This window comes from Taudactylus pleione, unplaced genomic scaffold (genome assembly GCF_031769625.1).
Source record: "Taudactylus pleione unplaced genomic scaffold, aTauple2 ptg000791l, whole genome shotgun sequence".
NCBI lineage: Eukaryota > Metazoa > Chordata > Amphibia > Anura > Myobatrachidae > Taudactylus > Taudactylus pleione.
The window spans coordinates 3521998-3540587 of record NW_028285193.1 but is presented as its reverse complement, the minus strand read 5'-3'; the positions used below and the strand labels follow the sequence as shown (position 1 = coordinate 3540587).

Below are 18590 nucleotides of genomic sequence, written 5' to 3'. Positions count from 1 at the left end.
TGACACACTAAGTAATGCCACTTATAACACATTATGCCACACAGCAATGCCCCTTACACATGCCACACAATAATGCCACATATAACACATAATGACATACAGTAAAACCCTTATAACAAATTTATGCCATGCTGTAATGTCCCAATTTCACATGCCACATTGTAATGCCACATTCAACACATTATGCCACACAGTAATGCCGCATACACAGTAATGCCCCTAAGAGCACATTGCCAAATACACATTATGCCAAACAGTAATGCCCATTACATCCCACCCTGACAGATCTACTTCACCAACCCTCCTCTCTGCTCCTGCCAGTCTGTCACCTCAGCTCAAGACAGGTTGCACAGTTTTTATGTCCGCGTAGAACCAGATTATTGGGAACATAGTTTATAACCTGTAAACTGTGTGTCTCAAGTTAGTGCCCCTTATACAGTGCCCCCTGTAGTTGTGCCCCAAAATGCAATGCCCCCTATACTAGTGCCCCTTATGCAATGCCCCCTGTAATAGTGCCCCTTATGCAATGTCCCCTGTAGTAGTGCCCATTATGCAGAGCCCCCTTTAGTTGTGCCCATTAAAGTAGTGTCCCCTGTAGTTGTGCCCCATATGCAATGCACCCTATACTAGTGCCCCTTATGCAATGCCCCCTGTAATAGTGCCCCTTATGCAATGCCCCGGTAGTAGTGCCCATTATGCAGGGCCCCCTGTAGTGGTGCCCATTAAAGTAGTGCCCCCTGTAGTTGTGCCCCATATGCAATGCCCCCTATACTAGTGCCTCTTATGCAATGCCACCTGTAGTAGTGCCCATTATGCAGGGGCCCCTGTAATTGTGCCCTTTAAAGTAGTGCCCCCTGTAGTTGTGCCCATATGCAGTGCCCCTTGTAGTTGTGCCCCTTCAACTAGTGCCCCCTGTAGTTGTGCCCCTTCCAGTAGTTGCCTCTGTAGTTGCCCCCTGTGGTTGCCCCCAGTAGTGAGCCCCCAATAGTTGCCCCCTGTAGTGAGCCCCCTGTAGTTGCCCCCAGTAGTTAGCCCTCTGTAGTTGCTCCCCCCTGCGCGCACACAAACACATGCAAAAAAAACAAACACTTACCTTTATCCCCGCTCCAGTGCTGCCGCCATCCATACCCCGGCGTCCGCTCCTCGGCACTATGGGAGTGACGTCATGACGTCACTCCCATAGTGCTCTGCGGGACCCGGAAGACGGAACTCACTCCTGAGCTCCGTCCCCGGCGTCCGCTCCTCGGCACTATGGGAGTGACGTCATGACTGCGGGACCCGGAACCCGGCTACCGCAGAGGGTTTGAATAGGAGTCGGGCGCCCACTGGTACACACTCAGCGGGCGCCCTGCAGATGGAGGGTGCAGGGGGTGCGACCGCACCCCCTGCCCCCTCCGTAGTTACGGGAGTTCCGCCACTGAGTGGCGTAACTACTGCCCCCGTCTCCCCCAAGCTACCCAGTGCCTCCAAGCCACCACGGGCGCTGCGGGGGCAGTAGTTACGCCACTGGGCACCTCATCAAGACCCTACATAAATGTTAAGTAATAATCTGCTTCCTGCCACTGTCTAATACAGGCCATTATATAACTGTTTTCATTGAGGTTCAGGAACTCTTTGCACTGGCTTTCTCAGCGGCGGTAGACATTAGGAGACAGTGAGTACAGGTTGAGTCTCCCATATCCAAATTTACCGAAATACGGAATACTTTTAGCATGAATGAGAAAGTGAAACCTTTGCTTTCTGATGGTTCAATGTACATAAAGTTTGTTTAAAGCACAAAATTATTAAAATACAGTGTAAAATAACATTCAGGCTCTGTGTGTAAGGTGTCTATGAAACATAAATGAATTTTATGTATGTACACAAACTTTTTTTGATGCTCAAAATTATAAAAAATGTTGTATAAAATGACCTGCAGGCTGTGTGTATAAGGTGTGTATAAAACATAAATACATTCTGTGTTTAGATTTGGGTCCCATTCCCAAGATATCTCATTATGGTCTGCAATTATTCCAAAATACGGAATATTCCGATATCCAAAATACCCCTGGTCCCAAGCATTTTGGATATGGGAGACTCAACCTGTACTGTGACAGGGTCAAGGATTGAACTAGAGAAACTGACAGTTGGTGGCTGCGCTGAGGTGAGGTAACGGCCAGTGGGAGCAGAGCTGCAGGGTGTGTGTTACCCGATTCTCAGCGGTTCTTCCCGGTAACTGATCGCCGTGACTGGCTAAACGGACAGACAAACAGCGTCATTATACAACTATCTTATGCAGGGGTGTATCTAGGGATCCGAGCGCCCTTGGCAAGGTAATGGACTGGTGCCCCCCTCCCCCCATAATTTCAGGAAGTGCCCCCAGTAGTAGTCCTCACAGTAGTAGTTCCCCTTATGCATTGTGCATTGCCCCCAGTAGTAGTCCCCCCTATGCAGTGCCTCCAGTAGTAGTCCCCTCTATACAGTGCCCCAGTAGTAGTCCCCCTATACAGTGCCCCCAGTAGCAGCCATCCCCCCCATAACATGCCCCCAGTAGTGGCCACCCCCCCCCCATAAAGTGCCCCTAGTAGCCACACTCTTCCCCCCTCCATGCTGTGCCAGAAAAAAACACACACAGACAGAAAAAATAAAACAACTTACCTGATCCCCGCTCCTGCCAACGACCACCGCTGACCAGTTCTCCGGGCCCGCTCTCGCTCTGCACTATGGGATGGGAGAGACGTCATGACGTCTCTCTCATCACTCGCTGTGGGGGAAGCCAGGAGACGGAGCTCATGAGTGAGCTCCAGCCGACTCCCTCTGTGGACGCAGCAGCCAATGAGAGTCTGTCTGATGGCTGTTTATTACTGTGTAGGGCAGACTGCTCTCACTGCGGTCTGCCCTACACTTGTGGGTCCCGGGGGACTAGCGGGGCTAGTTCAAGCCCCTGGGGTAGTTCACCCATTGGCTGCTGGTGGCACTGTCGGATGGCGCCCCCCCTTTAGCCGGCGCCCCTGGCGAGTGCCATCCTGGCCAATGGGTAGATACACCCCTGATCTTATGGAAGTCTGGAGCAGCTGAAAGGAGCGAGGTCTGTGAAACACCTGCAAACACAACCTCACACGCTATCCCCATAACTATTGCCATAAAGGAATAGTTATTTGTCAATTAAACTAACCTGGGCAACGGAAAGTGCACTCACTCTACAAAGAGCGCTGAACTTTATTACTAACAGTCATTTACATGCCTGCAGTAACTTTACTTGGGTAAATAAGAATACTACGTTCTGAATATACTTTAAGGGTAAATTGTTGTTTTAGTCTTGTTCGTATTGGGGTATGATGGGTAACACCATATTTAATGTAAACAGTTGCATATCAATCTGCTACAATATGCATGTTTTTTGCAATAACATTTTAGTTTTCTGCTTCATCTAGATGCAAAGAGTACTCAGTCATTCCAGTGTTCAGTACAATAAAATATCCATTTTGTTGGGCGGGTAATTTATTTGTTAATGCACAACTGCTAGGATTATAGATTGTTGTGAATCAAATCTGCACTATTTATTCTGTAATAAACTGAAACACTAATTTGAAGAAAAATTAGTAACTTCTATGCCTGTACATCCCTCCTTACCTCTCTGAGCAACCAAGAGAAACCAAGAAATCTATCCTAACCTGGTATGATTGAAAGACATCACACCACACCACACTTGTACAATACCTGTGGGGGTATCACACTGGGATCAACATCTCTGTGTGTGATTGGTAGAACCACGGTTCAACCATGGAGATCTCCCCATTAATGTGAATAAAATACTCATTGACAGTCCCAACATTTTGCTTGTGCTCCCCGGGAGAAGCCTGGGGAGGACAAGCAGGTGGGCTGTGTTGGGGACGGAGCCTGAAGGGTCACGTCATTAAGCCCTGCCCCCTTTGTGGTAAATTGTTGCGATTGGCTTAAATTTATATAGGGGGTGCGGCTAAATGACACAATTGATGGATAATCGCGTCATTAAGCCCCGCCCCGTACACGGGAATCCGCGATCCCAGCGGAAATTCTCCCCATTCTGCAATCTTCCCTAGGAAGTGGGCAGAATGTGGGAGAAATGCCTACCCTTCCGGGGGGGTGGGGGGGCTACCCAAAAAATCATGAGCCGCAAAAATTGGGAGGGTAGGCATGTATGGTTCAGGTAAGTGTTATTATTATTTTTTTTTATTCAAATTTTTTTTTTTACTTTGATCAGCCTGTGGTCTATCAGACTTACATGGCTGATCACAGTAGCCTACTCTGGGCTCTAATTTCCCCTTCAGCAGGTAGGCTGAGCTAGAGTAGGTGAAACAGGAGGAGGGGAGAGGGGGAATATCACAGGGCTCCCTCACTGTATTTTTTCACATTTTCTTTTAGTAAATCTGAAAGAGACGGAAATTCCCACTACAGGTAAGGGGAATGCGATCTGCTTAGTAAAAGAATGCAAATTTAAGGGCTTGGAGGAGTTTTGTTTTTTTTAAAAACTGCTCCAAAAGCCCTTTGGTAAATTTAAGTTATATAATAATGTGAAAGGAAACCACCAGTTTTCACAATATTTTAGTAAAAATATAATATTGATAAATATGCCAGTTAGGGGCATATTTAATTTTTAATACCTAAATTAACAAAGTAAAAATTGTAATTGTCACTTGAAGTCAGTGATAAGCTCTTGCTGGGTAGTAGGCTCCAATATCTGTCACACTACTTCCTAGTTCAAGCATAGTTGCTGACTTTCTGGCTGCTCCCTCCGGGGCATTGCGGGGGGGGGCATGATGCGACATAAGGTGTGTAACAGGGGCGTAGAGTAGGAGGCAGTGTGAGGGGCGTGGTGGCGCGATCTCGTCATCATGTCCATGTGCCCTGCTATACAACACAGAGATTACCAGCATTGCACAGTATGGGGCATGGCTACGATGATGCAATTCAGCGTGAATCACGTCATTAGTCACCTGGACTGCCCACTTCAGCCAGTAAGTAGACAGCTGGGGATGGGTGGCAGCCACTTCCAGGAGTCTTGCCCAATTGTTGGGAGCCTACTGGCCATTGTGGGAGAGTGTGCACAAGTATGGTTAAGAGTTTGTGCACGGCCATTGGCTGGCGCATGAGTCGGGAGGGGGGGGGGGAAAAATCCCTGGTACAATAGCCCGTAGCCTACTATGGAATCTGTATGATTTGCCGCCGGCAGCATGGCAGCGGAAGCCCGGCAGTGAAGATCCCGACAGGTGAGTATTTTTTCTATTTACTAACCTAACCTCCCCCCTAACCCTCCCTTAGGGGTGCCTAAACCTAAGCCCCCTTCCCCGCAGCCTAACCCTAAGTCTCCCGGGGTGGTGCCTACCCCTAACCTCTCCCCGGGGGTGCCTAACCCTAACCCCCCTTTCACTTAGCCTAACCCTAACCTCCCCAGGGGGTGCCTAACCCTAAGTCCCCCCCGGGAGCCCCTAACCTAACCCTTCCCCCGAGCGGCTGTCGACGCCCGGCTTACCTTCGATCGATAAGCCGGGTGTCGGGCTCCCGGCATAGGTCTAATAACAGGTGTCAAGATTTCGACGCCGGTCATTAGACACTTGCCGGGGTTAGACAGTCGGGATGCCGACTGCATACACCTACTATAGGCTAATGCAATCACATTGTTCGATCTGAATGCATAGCAGCCCCCATAGACACCTTGATATTTGAGGGTACCCCAGGGGTGTCACTGAGGTTGGTATGACCCGGAGTCGCCACGGAAGACTTATTGCTTGCGCTGCAGTTGCGCATGCGCAAAAGGGGTCATGTTCTTATTCTTGTGGATAGTCATATGATGTTTTGGAGGCGTGGCCATATGTCACATCCCCGTTCGTGTCACGGTGGACGCTTGCCTAGCGCTCCGGGAGCTACTGGGCAGCCTCCCAGCACAGTGTCACCACTGCTTGTTAACACCATTGGAGGGGGTGACACCAAAATAGTACAGCTGCTCTGATATTTTGGTTTCGCCCCTTTGGATGGTGGTACCCGGTGCGGTCCGCACCCCCATAGTGACGCCACTGCAGTATCAGCAGAAGACGGGTGTTTTCAGGGGGTGTTTTCAGGGGATATCCTGCAAATATTGTTTAATAAATATGAAAGAAATGTGTTGTTTAGCTATAATTATCTTTTATTTAAATGGCATCACGGGTGTTCCACTGCGCTGTACGTTAGAAAAAAAACATACAACAATTTACAACACACAAACTGTTACACACAAATTCACATACATACATAATTACATAAATACAGTCTACAGTTTACATAATTATATGGAGAAAACAAATAACTATATAGGGCCATATTCAATATGGGGGGGAAAGTCCGCTATCGGCGATAATTTATTGAAGATGACGTCATTTTCGCCCTGTTTCAATTATCTTCATATTCAATTTCAAAGACTTTTCGCAGGTGCAAAAAAAGTCTTTGTTAAAAAACGGGGATAAGTTTTCATCATGTAATACAGCCCTCGTAATGTCCACCTAAGGTATTGTGTGTCAACCATCTTTTTTAAAAAAAAAACCTCTGGTCACCCCAAAAAAGGTACTTTAAGTTTGGGGGTGAATAAAAATATATATTAGGGGACAAAGTTCTAAACTAGCAAAATTGATTCCGGAGATGTTCCCAAGTGTGCGGCAGGTGTATTCTAGAATGCGGGTGGTTGCGGCAGGTGGATTTTTGGCCCCGCCCCGTGCCTCGCAATGCCGTAAATTTTGGCAATGTGAATAGGGGCCACAATGATGCGATCACATGGTCACGCCCCTGCCCCCAATACTTCGTCATTGCCCGGCCACGCCCCCCCCTGCCCACCGCTAGATGCAGACATTCAGCTCCCGGAAGGAGGGAGCTGAATGTCGGCAAATATGAGTGAATGGTCTTTATTGGCCATATTTTACTATTTCTGGGTTCTTAAATACATTATTATTTGGGAGGGGTGCACCAGAGGTACAGTACTGCACTATGGGGCTGGTTTAGAGATTTATGTTGGAGCGATATTCACGCAAATCTCTGATTTATTTTAGATCTGTGCATGAAGCCGAGGGGGGTTAGGTTAGGGGCTGCCGGGGTCACTTAGGGTTAGGCAATTCCCCCCCCAGAAGGGTTAGGCTAGGGGACGAGGGGGGGGTTAGGTTTAGGCACTAGGAGGGGAGGTTAGAGTAAGGCACCCCTAAAGGAGGTTTAGGGATAGGGGGGGGAGTAGGGTTAGTTATACTTACCTTTTTAGCTGTCGGGATCATCACTGCTGCCGGTCTTCCAGGGTCTGGATTTGACATAGGCCCGGCGGTATCTCATACTGATCCCCAGTCTGCCAGTGTTGCTTGTTATACCCTCTATGGCACCTTGCTCGCTTTCCCACTTATTTTTTTATCCATTATTGTACCTCTCATTGGGGCTGATTCAGCAGCGGACGCAATGACAATATTTTCGTAGATCGAGTGATTGTTTGCTATTGTGCATGTGCGAACGCCACACTGCACACACACAGCCATTGCCTTGTGATTACGTTCGTAAAGTGAGTATCAGGTGGTCAGCATTTGGGGGAAGTAGCGGAGGGGCGGTTAGGCAAACGCAGGCGTGTCTCATTGTCAAAACGCAGTTTCGTGGGCGTGCATAATTTAGCCATTGCGCAGGAGCGCGACATTGGACAGGCATGAGAAGGCAGCGGTGGGAGTCTCGATCCTGGGGTAAGCATTGGAAGCATATTTTCGCAGTTGCGTTCTGTGCGGAGCTACGATCGCATCGGGATATTAAGTGTAATAAAAGCAACTAAACTATCCTTAAGGTATTCCAGTACAAGTAACGGCTGAGCAGCAGCTATGGGCACCTCCAAGGTGAGGTCCAAAAAAATCTGGGTAAAAAGGATCCGAGAAGCTCCCATGAGAGCAAAACCCTCCTAATATGGATTCAATTAGACTATTTCAGCCAGTAAAGCCTAATAGGCAAAAATTCCTAAAACTGGTGCAAATTAAAAAGGTGGTGTTGCCCGTAGCAACCGAGCATACGTTTGCTTTCTTTTTCTAAAATGCCCAAGTTGCAGCAAAGTCTGAACATCACCCAAATAATCTCACAATCCCGTCTCGCCATGCTAATCCGTATGACAGGCAGTAAGAACAGGCGCAAGTAAAGATGCATGGTGTAAAAAACGTGGGAGCTAGTGGGCCCTGTCCCTGTACTACGTGTGGCCACTGCCACGGCTCCCGCTGCCAGGCTGAAATCTGCCACCCGCAACCAAATTGAAAAAAAAAAATATGTAAAACCGGAAGAAATCTGCCTACAACACGGATCTTCTTCCACGGTTATGCAGCCGGTATGCGGTCATGTTGTCGACAATCACAATGTCGACTGTCAAAGGTCTACACCAGCGGCTGCTCCTTGCCTGTCTGGCTGGGGGGCGGGGTCTGCATCATGATCTCCTCTTCCCTGCTCCCTGCCCTCCAGGTGATTGAGGACTGACATCACCGGGGGCGTGGCTTAATTCTGGACTGTTTGGGGGTGGGGCTTAAATCCAGGACGTGGCTTAATTCCAGCGGTGCTAGAAAACAGGCTGGCTGCTAGGGACTGCATCAGCTGCAGCCCCAAGAAGCCAGACTGAGCTGCCGTAATAGTAGGCGAATAGCTTTCCATAGGAAGCACTCTGGGCTCTGTTTAGTATTTACTAAGCCTTGGATGCAGATAAAGTGAATGGAGATAAAGTACTAGCCAACCAGCTCCTATGACATTTTTCATACCCAGCCTGTGAGATGGCAGTTAGGAGCTGATTGGCTGGTGCTTTATCTTCGTTCACTTTATCTTCATCCAGGGCTTAGTAAATAGACCCCAAGCCTGTCTGCTATTGCAGTCCGGACTGACAGTCCCGGGGGTGAAATCACCTCTCCATGTGGCTGCCTGTCTGGCTTTTATTAGCAGGAAGCGCTTCCAATGGGAATTCACCGCCACTGCTAGGCAGCCCCTGTGGGTGGTGGATTTTACTGGGGGGGGAAGGGGGCTGTAGCCCCTAGGTAAAATCTGCCACTGGTCCACCATGGTTGCCTACATTGTGAACATTTTGTCAGTGTCGACATTTTGCAAGTCAACAGTGTGATTTATCGACATTCTGGCATGTCGACATAATGTACTTGTTGACATTATGGTGTCTAAATAATGACTGTCGACAAAATATACAGCACCAACCCAGCCCCCTACTGGTCTTCTGTGTACCCAAAGTTCCACACACAGCCATGTTACCGTGTAGGTGGTGGATTTAAAAACTGTTTGAGCTAATGACAAACGTATTTGTAACTCAGGGGGGAGATTAATCAAAACTTGGAGAAAGATGGAGAGCAATAAAGTACCAACCAATCAGCTCCCAACTCAGGCTGTGTTTGAAAAATGACAGGCGCTGATTGGTTGGTACGTCATCTCTCTCCAAGCTTTGATAAATCTCCCCCTAATTGTGCTTAGTGAAACATGAACCCTGCTAAATATAGTGAGTCATTTGTTGTGTTTGCTAGTTGCGTACAGTGAATTACATGAGAACGAGCAAATTGCCATCATTTGGAGCTATTGTGTAATAAGCTTTTCTTGCTTTTCTGCTGCAGGTAATTTGCTGGCGGTGACAGCTGAGACATGCGATCGTCAGCTTCTCGGCTCTCGAGTTTTTCTTCTAGAGACTCATTATGGACTCGGTAGGTGACCTCTTATTTCAAATAATGATTATTTACAGCCTATGAAATATACCGAAATCCAGCCACGAATAATGGTCCATTAATCCATTTCAGCACTCAGGAAAAAACGACATCTCTCCTGAGAATGCGTAGCTTAGGGTAATAATGTAGCGTGCTCTTCCCGTGGCGTTCAATCATAAATACCAACAGTGATGTTACTAGGTCAGTATACACAACATAACGTAATGTGTTGTTCCTGTTAACACTGCTGTAATAAGAGATAGATCATCGTCTTCTTACAGTGAAAAATGAAAAAATATATATATATATTTTTACTGTTTGGACAAATATCACTATGGTCTTTATTGCTGTAATTCTTCCTCTGCTAATGGCAGATTTATTATAGGCCAAAATACCCTATTTTTTTTAGTTTTTTGTAAAAATGCAAATTTTTGACAGCAATTATCATGTTGTTGCAATTTATCAAGCCTTAAATTATGTGTAACTTACTGTTTCAGCAGAGCTTAGCTTAGACAAAATCTAAGTAGCAGAGCTAAATAGCAACAGCCCCACCAGACTAATGGAGGAGTCAACTGCGATATGCAAAATACCACATTCCGCGTAATTCTCAATAGGATTTATCAAGATCCGAAAGTCTTAGGAGTCTATTTACTAAGCAGTGTTAGGAGGTAGAGTAAAAAGTGATAAGGTGCCAGCCAATCAGCTCCCAACTGTCATTTTTTAAACACAGCCTGTGAGATGACAGTTGGGAGCTGATTGGCTGGCACCTTATCACTTTTCACACTGACTCCTAACACTGCTTAGTAAAAAGACCCCTTATTTTTGGCGCTGTCAGGTCTAATCTATGTTTAAAGCACCACCAGATGCTCCTCCCCTTCCTTCCTCTAATGTGTCTGAGCGTGTGCACTGAACGATGGACGCACATGAGCAATAAAGATGCCAGGTCTGCGCCCGGAAGTTCACCCTTTTGCCACTGCCTTCAGCAAGCAGCAAAAGAGCCCTCAGTGGCGTGCGGTCATCACTGGGACTGTCCCCCTTAGGATGCACTGTCTCGACATGACTTTCACTATTAATAGGTTCAAAAAAGGCGCCTCTTATTGCTGTAAGAAGTAGTAATAAGTGATGCTAATTAACAGGGCGGAAATTTGGTTGTACTGCTATAAATAGGACCCTTTGCCCTATGTAGGGTGCGTACTGTCACCTTACATACAATAGGTCAGACCTTGATTAAGATGGCATTTTGGAATCCTGCCTAATTGCCTTATTAAGTAAGAGATTAAAGCATTTATTTCATTTAATGTTTGCCTCATTCTGCTTTGACAGTGAAAAGCAGTGGTGGAGCCAGGTTTTGGTGTCAGGGGGAGCGAACATATAAAATAGGGTTCCCCAGGCCCGTTTTGCACGTGCCCATTATAAGGTCCATCAGACCCCCAGGATCCTGTATATTGTTCTCCCCACTCACCTGTTTGATCTGTATCATACTTGCCGGCTATTTCAGGCTCATGACATTCTGTCGGCGCTCGGAAAACCTGGCTGCCCGGAAAAGCAGGCAAGTCTCCCGACCGGCCACGTAGCCCCCTGAGCCCTCCGCACCGCCACAAACACCCCAGTGGGGGATGACGCGACTTGCACCAAATTGTGTCATCATGGCCCCGCCCCCTGCTTCACAACGTCGGTAAACTCTGGTGAGTCTAGCGAGGGTGGGCCCATGAAGACGCAATTGCGCAGTCACATCCCTACTCCGCCCCCAATGGCCCCCCACCATACATCCCCCTATGCCGCGGTCATGACGCCCCCCCCCCCCTGCTCTGCCAACCTGGCTGCGCCCAGAATGTCGGCAAATATGATCTGTATTATGTTCTATGTCCCTCCCCCTCAAAGAGACTGTATTTCCAGTATTGTGCCATTCCCCATAGTGTACACCCCTCATTTCTGTTCTGTGCCCTTCACCCCCCATCTTTTTTTATTGTTCTCTCTCCCCCACACCAGTCTCTATGCTGTATTCTGTGTTCTCACATCAAACCCCCCCAAACAAACATGAGTGCACAAGTTACTAGGTATGGCCAACGATGGGGTGTCCATCGATGTTTACCATCGATGAGCTCATCAGTGATTACCATCAATTGCACACAAAAAAAAAAATCTATGGTGAACCATTGATGGTTTGCACCCCCTTGATGGTCACTTCTGCTGGGGCACGTCGGCCTGTGGGCCTGTCAAAAATGGAGGCGGGGCTTAACTACAGTAGGGGGGCGGGGTTAATCTCCGTCCTGCCATGGAAAAAAAAAAGACATTGGCTTCCACTCATCCATCGATGGCAGACGACCATTGGTTCTCTGCCACCAATGGTAAAACTGATTAACATCGGCCAACAACCATCAATGTTTTAAAAACATCGAAGGTCGATGGCCATCCCTACAAGTTACCTTACCTCATGCATGCCATCAACTCATGATCTTCCAGTTTCTTTTTGCCTCTGCTCCGCAGGCACTCCAGCCCTCTGCAGTGGAATATAGATGCTCCTCCGGCCTCTGACAGGCAGCTTTGCAACGTTATTACATCACGTCCTCAACGCTGCTGGGAACCCTAAAGTGTAGGGTCAGTAAAAAAGAAATGTGTAGCGAGTGTGTCCAAACAGCATAGGTGCTGATTGTCAGCTGGAGGTGCAGTGAGTCCCCTGCACCCACCCTATCTACGACAATGGTGAAATATTGCACTTTTCTCCATCATAAATGACAGTAGACCCCAAAAGATGATTTACTAAAGGTTGGTTTGATAAAACCGCTGGTTTTCTGGCATTTTTCTGTTCGTTTTGAAGCTGCTAGATTTACTAAAGGCAGAAGCGCTGAAAGGCCGCCAGAAACTCAAACGTTTAGAAACCACCTTAAAACACATCACCGTTCCTATTTTCCATTATTATAGAATAGGAACAGCCAGATTTATCAAGCGGAACTGCCTGAAGAGAACACCTGAAAAACACTGCCATACAATACAAGCAGTTTCGACTGTTGAGATGGCTGAAACAATTGTTTGAGCTATGTAACCAGGGTCGTAGCTAGGGTAGTGCGGCCAGTGCCATCGCACAGGGCACCACAGGTCAGGGGGCGCTGTTTCAGTTATATAACCAATAAGAGTGGGAGGATTCCTAATACATTTTCAACGAGGGAAATCAGTATGTATTGATGCATCGGTTTCCTGGCAGTTTTTTTCCAGTGGTTTAGCCATTTTTAACCTGTCATCCATTGCCAGCGGGTTTAAAAGCCATCCAAACCGCCAATTAGTAAATCTGTCGGTTCGTAGGTGAAAACGGCAGGTTGAAAACGCCTCCAACCCCCCCCTTTTAGTGAATGTACCCCTGAGTGTTCCCAGACCTGCCGGAACCACACCACATGGAAAAATGAAGTTACCACCAATGTCCCGGTTCTACTCATAGAGGTTCAGCTAAATGCCATTCAGTGCAATGGCAAAAAAATAGGCATCAACACCTTGGTGAAATGGCAGATTCTGCTGCAAAATCTCATGCATGCACGGTTTTTCGCAACTTTCCTCATCTCTAGCGGTCTACTAGATGGGACAGATAAACATTTGTAGCATTCAGTACTGGACCTGCAGACTTTAGCTTTGGTGTGCCTAAGGAATCGTTATGATTTACCGCCGGAATCCCGACAGCGGCTGCCCGACATGGGTGAAAATCCTGATCGTCCCTAAGGTAAGTATAGACTAATCCCTCCCATAACCCTAACCTTCCTTAGGGGTGCCTAACCCTAACCTTCCCCCCAGTGCCTAACTCTAATCCCCCCTCTAAGTGCCTAAACCTAACCCCCCCTTCCCCACAGCCTAAACCTAAGTCCCCAAGGGGGGTGCCTAACCCTGTCCCCCCTGGGGGTGCCTAACCCTAAGTCCCCCCTGGGGGTGCCTAACCCTAACTCCCCCCTAGCCTAAACCTAATCTCCAGGGGGGGAGCCTAACTCTAAGTCATTCCCCCCCCCCGAAGCCCTAAACCTAACCCTCCCTCCCCACGCGGCTATCCGCGCTCGGCACCGGGCATCCCTTCGATCGGGATGCCGGGCGCCGGTCTCCCGGCATCGGTAAAATGACAGGCATTTCAATTTAGACGCCTGTCATTTAACCCTCGCCGGCATTAAGCAGTCGGGAAGCCGGCTGTCGGGATTAGGTCCACCGGCTTCCCGACTGCATACCGTGTCTAAAGGCCCCCATACACCGTGTGAGGCGACAGTGGATCCGTCGTCCGACATATCAGGCGGTCCGCACACACAGTGCAATCAGGTGGCCGACCGCCCGATATTCCGGCCCCCTCCTGTCTCACCTGCATAGCAATGTATGGGATCGCATCCCCTGATCCTATGGTCCTGCAGAGATATCAGGGGGTGCGATGTACGACCCAGCGGGAGCGAGCTCGGCCCGATAACAGGGCCATACACGGTGCGATATAGCAGGCAAATCACACCAATCAGTCGGATCGCCTGCTTTATCGTCCCGTGTATGGGCACCTTAAGGCAGTGGCTTCCGCTGCCTAGCCCTTCCCAAGGCTTTGCAGCAATCTCTAGGTTTTATTCAATTTTAAATGACTAAACAGAGATTTCTGGAGCAACAGATTGATGCAGCAATCAATACTCCTACTTATAGCCATAATTGTCAGTACACATGAGAAGCAAAGCTACAATATTTAGATGCTGACATTACTGCACACTCTGCATATTCTGCACATTTTAAAAACTACTTAGCCAAAGAGGTCTCCGGAGAAGGAGCTGGATCGCCGGTGTTATGTTCACAAAAGAGAAGCTCGTTTAGCTCAGTGATTCAACAGATGACTGCAAGGCAAGGGGGAAACACAAGTGGGATTTGAATCAGCCAGGAAGAGTAGACCCTTTCATAATTAATCATTCCTTTTATCTATTCACTCACTAATTATTTATTAACTTTTTTTTTTCTACAGACTTGCTGTTCGTGTATAAATAACATTAATGTATTATAGCCCTAGAAGGCATATTTAAGATGTATATAAACATAATGTAAAATGCACCCTAAAAATAAGTTAGGCAGAATTATCCCTGTAGGAGATCTGGCGACTGAGCCCCTGGGTCACTTGGCACTTTGGGCATGGCTGGCACTAGTGGGGCTAATCTCAGTTCCACCTCTATTACTTCATGTCCGCAAACTACTGTATTGCAGGATGATTATTACTACATAGACATTTGTTTGATGTTGTAGCGTCCGTGTCGCGTCTTTTGAAGGTCGCACATCCGTGACTTTATGCAAATGCCGCTATGAAGCCCTTCCCTGGTGTATACCATACTTGCCGGCAATCAGCTCCAGCCTTCCGGGAGGGAGCGGATTGTCGGCTAACAGCGGGGGGCGGGGCCGGCCATTGGGGGTGGAGCCGGGGGCGGTCAGGTTGTTTCTCATTGGGGGTGGAGCCGGGGGCGGGGCCGCACGATCGCGCAATCGTGGCTCCGCCCCCTCTTCACAATGGCATTATTTTCGGTGTGGTGAAGCAGGGGGCAGGGCCATGATGACGCGATTCAGCGCGAATCGCGTCACCAGCCCCCCCTGCTGCGGGGGTTTCTAGTTGTTTCAGGGGGGAGGTAGGGAGGGTCAGAGACTTCCGGGAGGCTTGCCTGCCTTTCCGGGGGGCCGGGAGCGGCACCCGAAAATCGGGAGGCTCCCGGCCAAATCGGGAGGGTAGGCAAGCCTGGTGTATACATGTGCCTCACAATGTGCAGTGATCAATGTTATGGGAGTGTCGCTGAAGTGGTTGCTGACACAGACGCTTATTCGCTCACATTGGATACCCAGACAGAAAACTGAAAACATGCACCTGCCAAGCGGTATTACAGTACCTGAAGACGCTCAAAGTGGGGGTCTCAGGGGGAGGGAAGCGGTATGAAATCCCGCCGGCCGCATGGCCGGAAGTTCGAATCCCGGCAGCAGCAGGCAGACAAATGAAGAGATCCCGGCAGCGGCAGCCCGACAGCGCTGGAAATCCCAATCGTCCGTAGGTGAGTACTTACTAACCTAACCTAACCCTCCTTAGGGTTGCCTAACCTCCCCCAATGTGCCTAACCCTAATCCCCCCTCTAAGTGCCTAAACCTAACCCCCCTTCCCCGCTGCCTAAACCTAACCTTCCCCCAGGGGTGCCTAACCCTCCCTCCCCCTAGCCTAACCCTAACCCTCTCGGGGGGGTGCCTAACCCTAAGTCCCCCCCCCCCCCCCGGAGCCCTAAACCTAACCCCACCCCCCGTGGCTGTCCGCTCGCGGCGCCCGGCATCTCTTCGATCGGGATGCCGGGCGCCGGTCTCCCAGCGTCGGAAAAATGACAGGCTTTAGACGCCTGTCATTTAACCCTCGCCGGGATAACAGTCGGGAAGCCGGCTGTTGGGCTTAAGTCAGCCGGCTTCCCGATTGCATCCCCAGGGGGAGATTTAATAAAGCTCGGAGAGAGATAAAATGGAGAGATAAAGTACCAACCAATCAGCTCCTAACTGTCATTTTATAGGCTCTGGGGCCTATTCATCAACACTAAAATAATGTTTTTAAGGACATTTTCCTTAATTACAGTTTTTTTTAGTATTCAGTAAGACACTTAACACAGAAGATATGGCCCCTGGGCGGGATGTATCAAAGCTTACCGACGCAGTCTAAGCTCTCGTATGGCGGTGCTGACTTCATCGGTATCTTTACATAGAGTGTCATTGAACTCCCGCGATGCTGCATACACAGCTGATGAGACAAGCGGCTGCACGTATATAACAAGGGAGGCGGAACTACTTTTCACGTTAACTTTATGTAAAGAAACCCGATGAAGTCAGCACCGCCATACCAGAGCTTAGACCGCGTCGGTAAGCTTTGATACATCCCGCCCCCTGTGTTTGAAAAATGACAGTTATGCTGGGTACACACTGGCAGATATATTGGCCGATCAATTGATCGGCCAGTGGGGGAGATGTATGAACCGCCGAAGCGTATGATCGGGAGGGTTGGCGGTAAATGACAGGGGCTCTATGCGCCCCTGTCATTATCGGTGCTGCTTATCTACAAGATAGCAGCGCCGATCGGCAGGGCATGTATGAACGGGCAGTTCGCCTCACCGTTCCGCCCGCTGTAGCTGTCGCTATCAGCAACTACAGCCTGGCGATGCCCTATCCCCAAAGCAGGGACTGATAGGCCTATTCATCAACACTAAAATAACGTTTTTAAGGACATTTTCCTTAAATAACGTTATTTTGGTATTCATGTAGCCACTTAGCACAGGAGATATCACAGATATCTCCTTGCTAAGTTCCCCTGCATTAATTTCCACACTCCCCATACATTAGTACATTAGTATGAGGACGTGGAAATTGTGGTATTCATCAAATTCCGAAAATTATAAATTTTCGGAATTTGATGCAGTTACTATTCGCCACTGTGAGGTGGAGAATAGCAGGTGAAACTTACCTGTATCCGCGTGTGCAGGTCCCCCGACGAGTCCCTCCGGCGCTCTGCTCCGTCCTCAGGCTCCGGAGGCTGGTTGGACATGTGTGCTCCCCAGCAGAGCACAAGAAAGTTTAGACAAAAAAAAAAAAAGTTTTTTTTTTTTTCTAATCTGTCATGTGGTCTGCTGGGAAACCACATGACAGACCTGCAGGACGGAGCCGGAGGCTGCTGCGCGGACAGGTAAGTCGGGGGGGGGGGGAAGGTGAGCGGAGGGGGGAGGGGGGTGGTAGGGGATCGGCGGGGTACGAAACTTAACGCGTCTGTAGGCAGTGCTGCGCATGCGCTGGTTTTACAGATGTAACAGCGCATGCGCAGCACTGTTTCCAGATGAGATAAGGTAGTGTAGGCAGGAAAAGTATCTATTTCCCGAAAAGCTGTCATCGCAAAAATGACAGCTTTTCGGAATAGATACTTATGGAGAGGTGGAATGATGAATTCCACCTATAATTAGCTAGAACTCCATGAGAGTTCTAAAGCTAATTATCTCCAGAGAATTTTTATGTTTAATGAATAGGCCCCTGAGACACAGAGCATCAGCACTAGGCTGATGCTCTGTGTCCTCAGGCAAGGATCGCCGTAGGGGGGAGTTAATGCTCCCCCTCTCCGGCCGATGAGATGTTCACACATCTCATCGTTACCGCTTCCTACTTCGCCTCGGTAAAGAGGCGAAGCTTGAAGCGTTATAGCAATATGTGTGCGTTGGCCAGTGTGTACTAGCGATATTGAACGTCGTTCACAGACATATCGCCCAATATATCTGCACATGCAGCGGCGGACGCAGGGAGAGGGGGCGCGACACACCCCCAGCCAACGGGACCCGCCTCCCGGCCAGCACACTGAACACAGATGATGGCTGTTCAGTGTGTACAGTATGAACAACCATCATCTGATATATCTGTTAAGCCGCATACACACTAGTTGATCTTTATGAACGATATGGACAATAACGATATCGTTCAACGATATATCGCTCATATCGTTCAGTGTGTATGCAGTTAACGATCAAGAATTGCCTGTTCAGAGATGTGGCAGGATGACTTCACTGAAAGATGTCTTTAAAGATATCTGTCAGTGTGTGCACCCAGTATCATCTGTCCTGCACTACAGAAGCTTCAAGGGAAATCTTTCAACTAATATCGTTCATACAGCACATCGTCTAGTGTGTATGAGCCTTTAGTGTGTACCCAGCTGTAGGAGCTGGTTGGTTGGTACTTCTATCTCTCTCCAAGCTTTATTAAATCTCCTCTTCAGTCCTTGCACATTCGGAAGCATGCTTGTACACTGCGGGAAGGGCTGTTACTAGCATTTGCATATATAGTCGCAGGTGCGAGTACGGCAAAAGCATACTTGCCGACATTCAGCTCCCTCCTTCCGGGAGGGAGCTGAATGCCTGCATTGTGTGGGGGGCGTGGCCG

General features: G+C 48.6%; 1 protein-coding gene across 2 annotated transcripts in view; it reads left to right on the top strand.

The window, feature by feature from the left end:
* The window catches only part of ASAP1 (ArfGAP with SH3 domain, ankyrin repeat and PH domain 1), a 354817-nt gene that overhangs the window by 29755 nt on the left and 306472 nt on the right, over positions 1–18590 (top strand). For both annotated transcript variants that reach the window (XM_088457891.1, XM_088457887.1), the window contains exon 2: positions 9591–9677. In XM_088457891.1, coding sequence (XP_088314017.1) covers positions 9619–9677 — 59 coding nt within the window. In that variant the 5' untranslated portion in view covers positions 9591–9618. The remainder of the gene's footprint in view (positions 1–9590; positions 9678–18590) is intronic.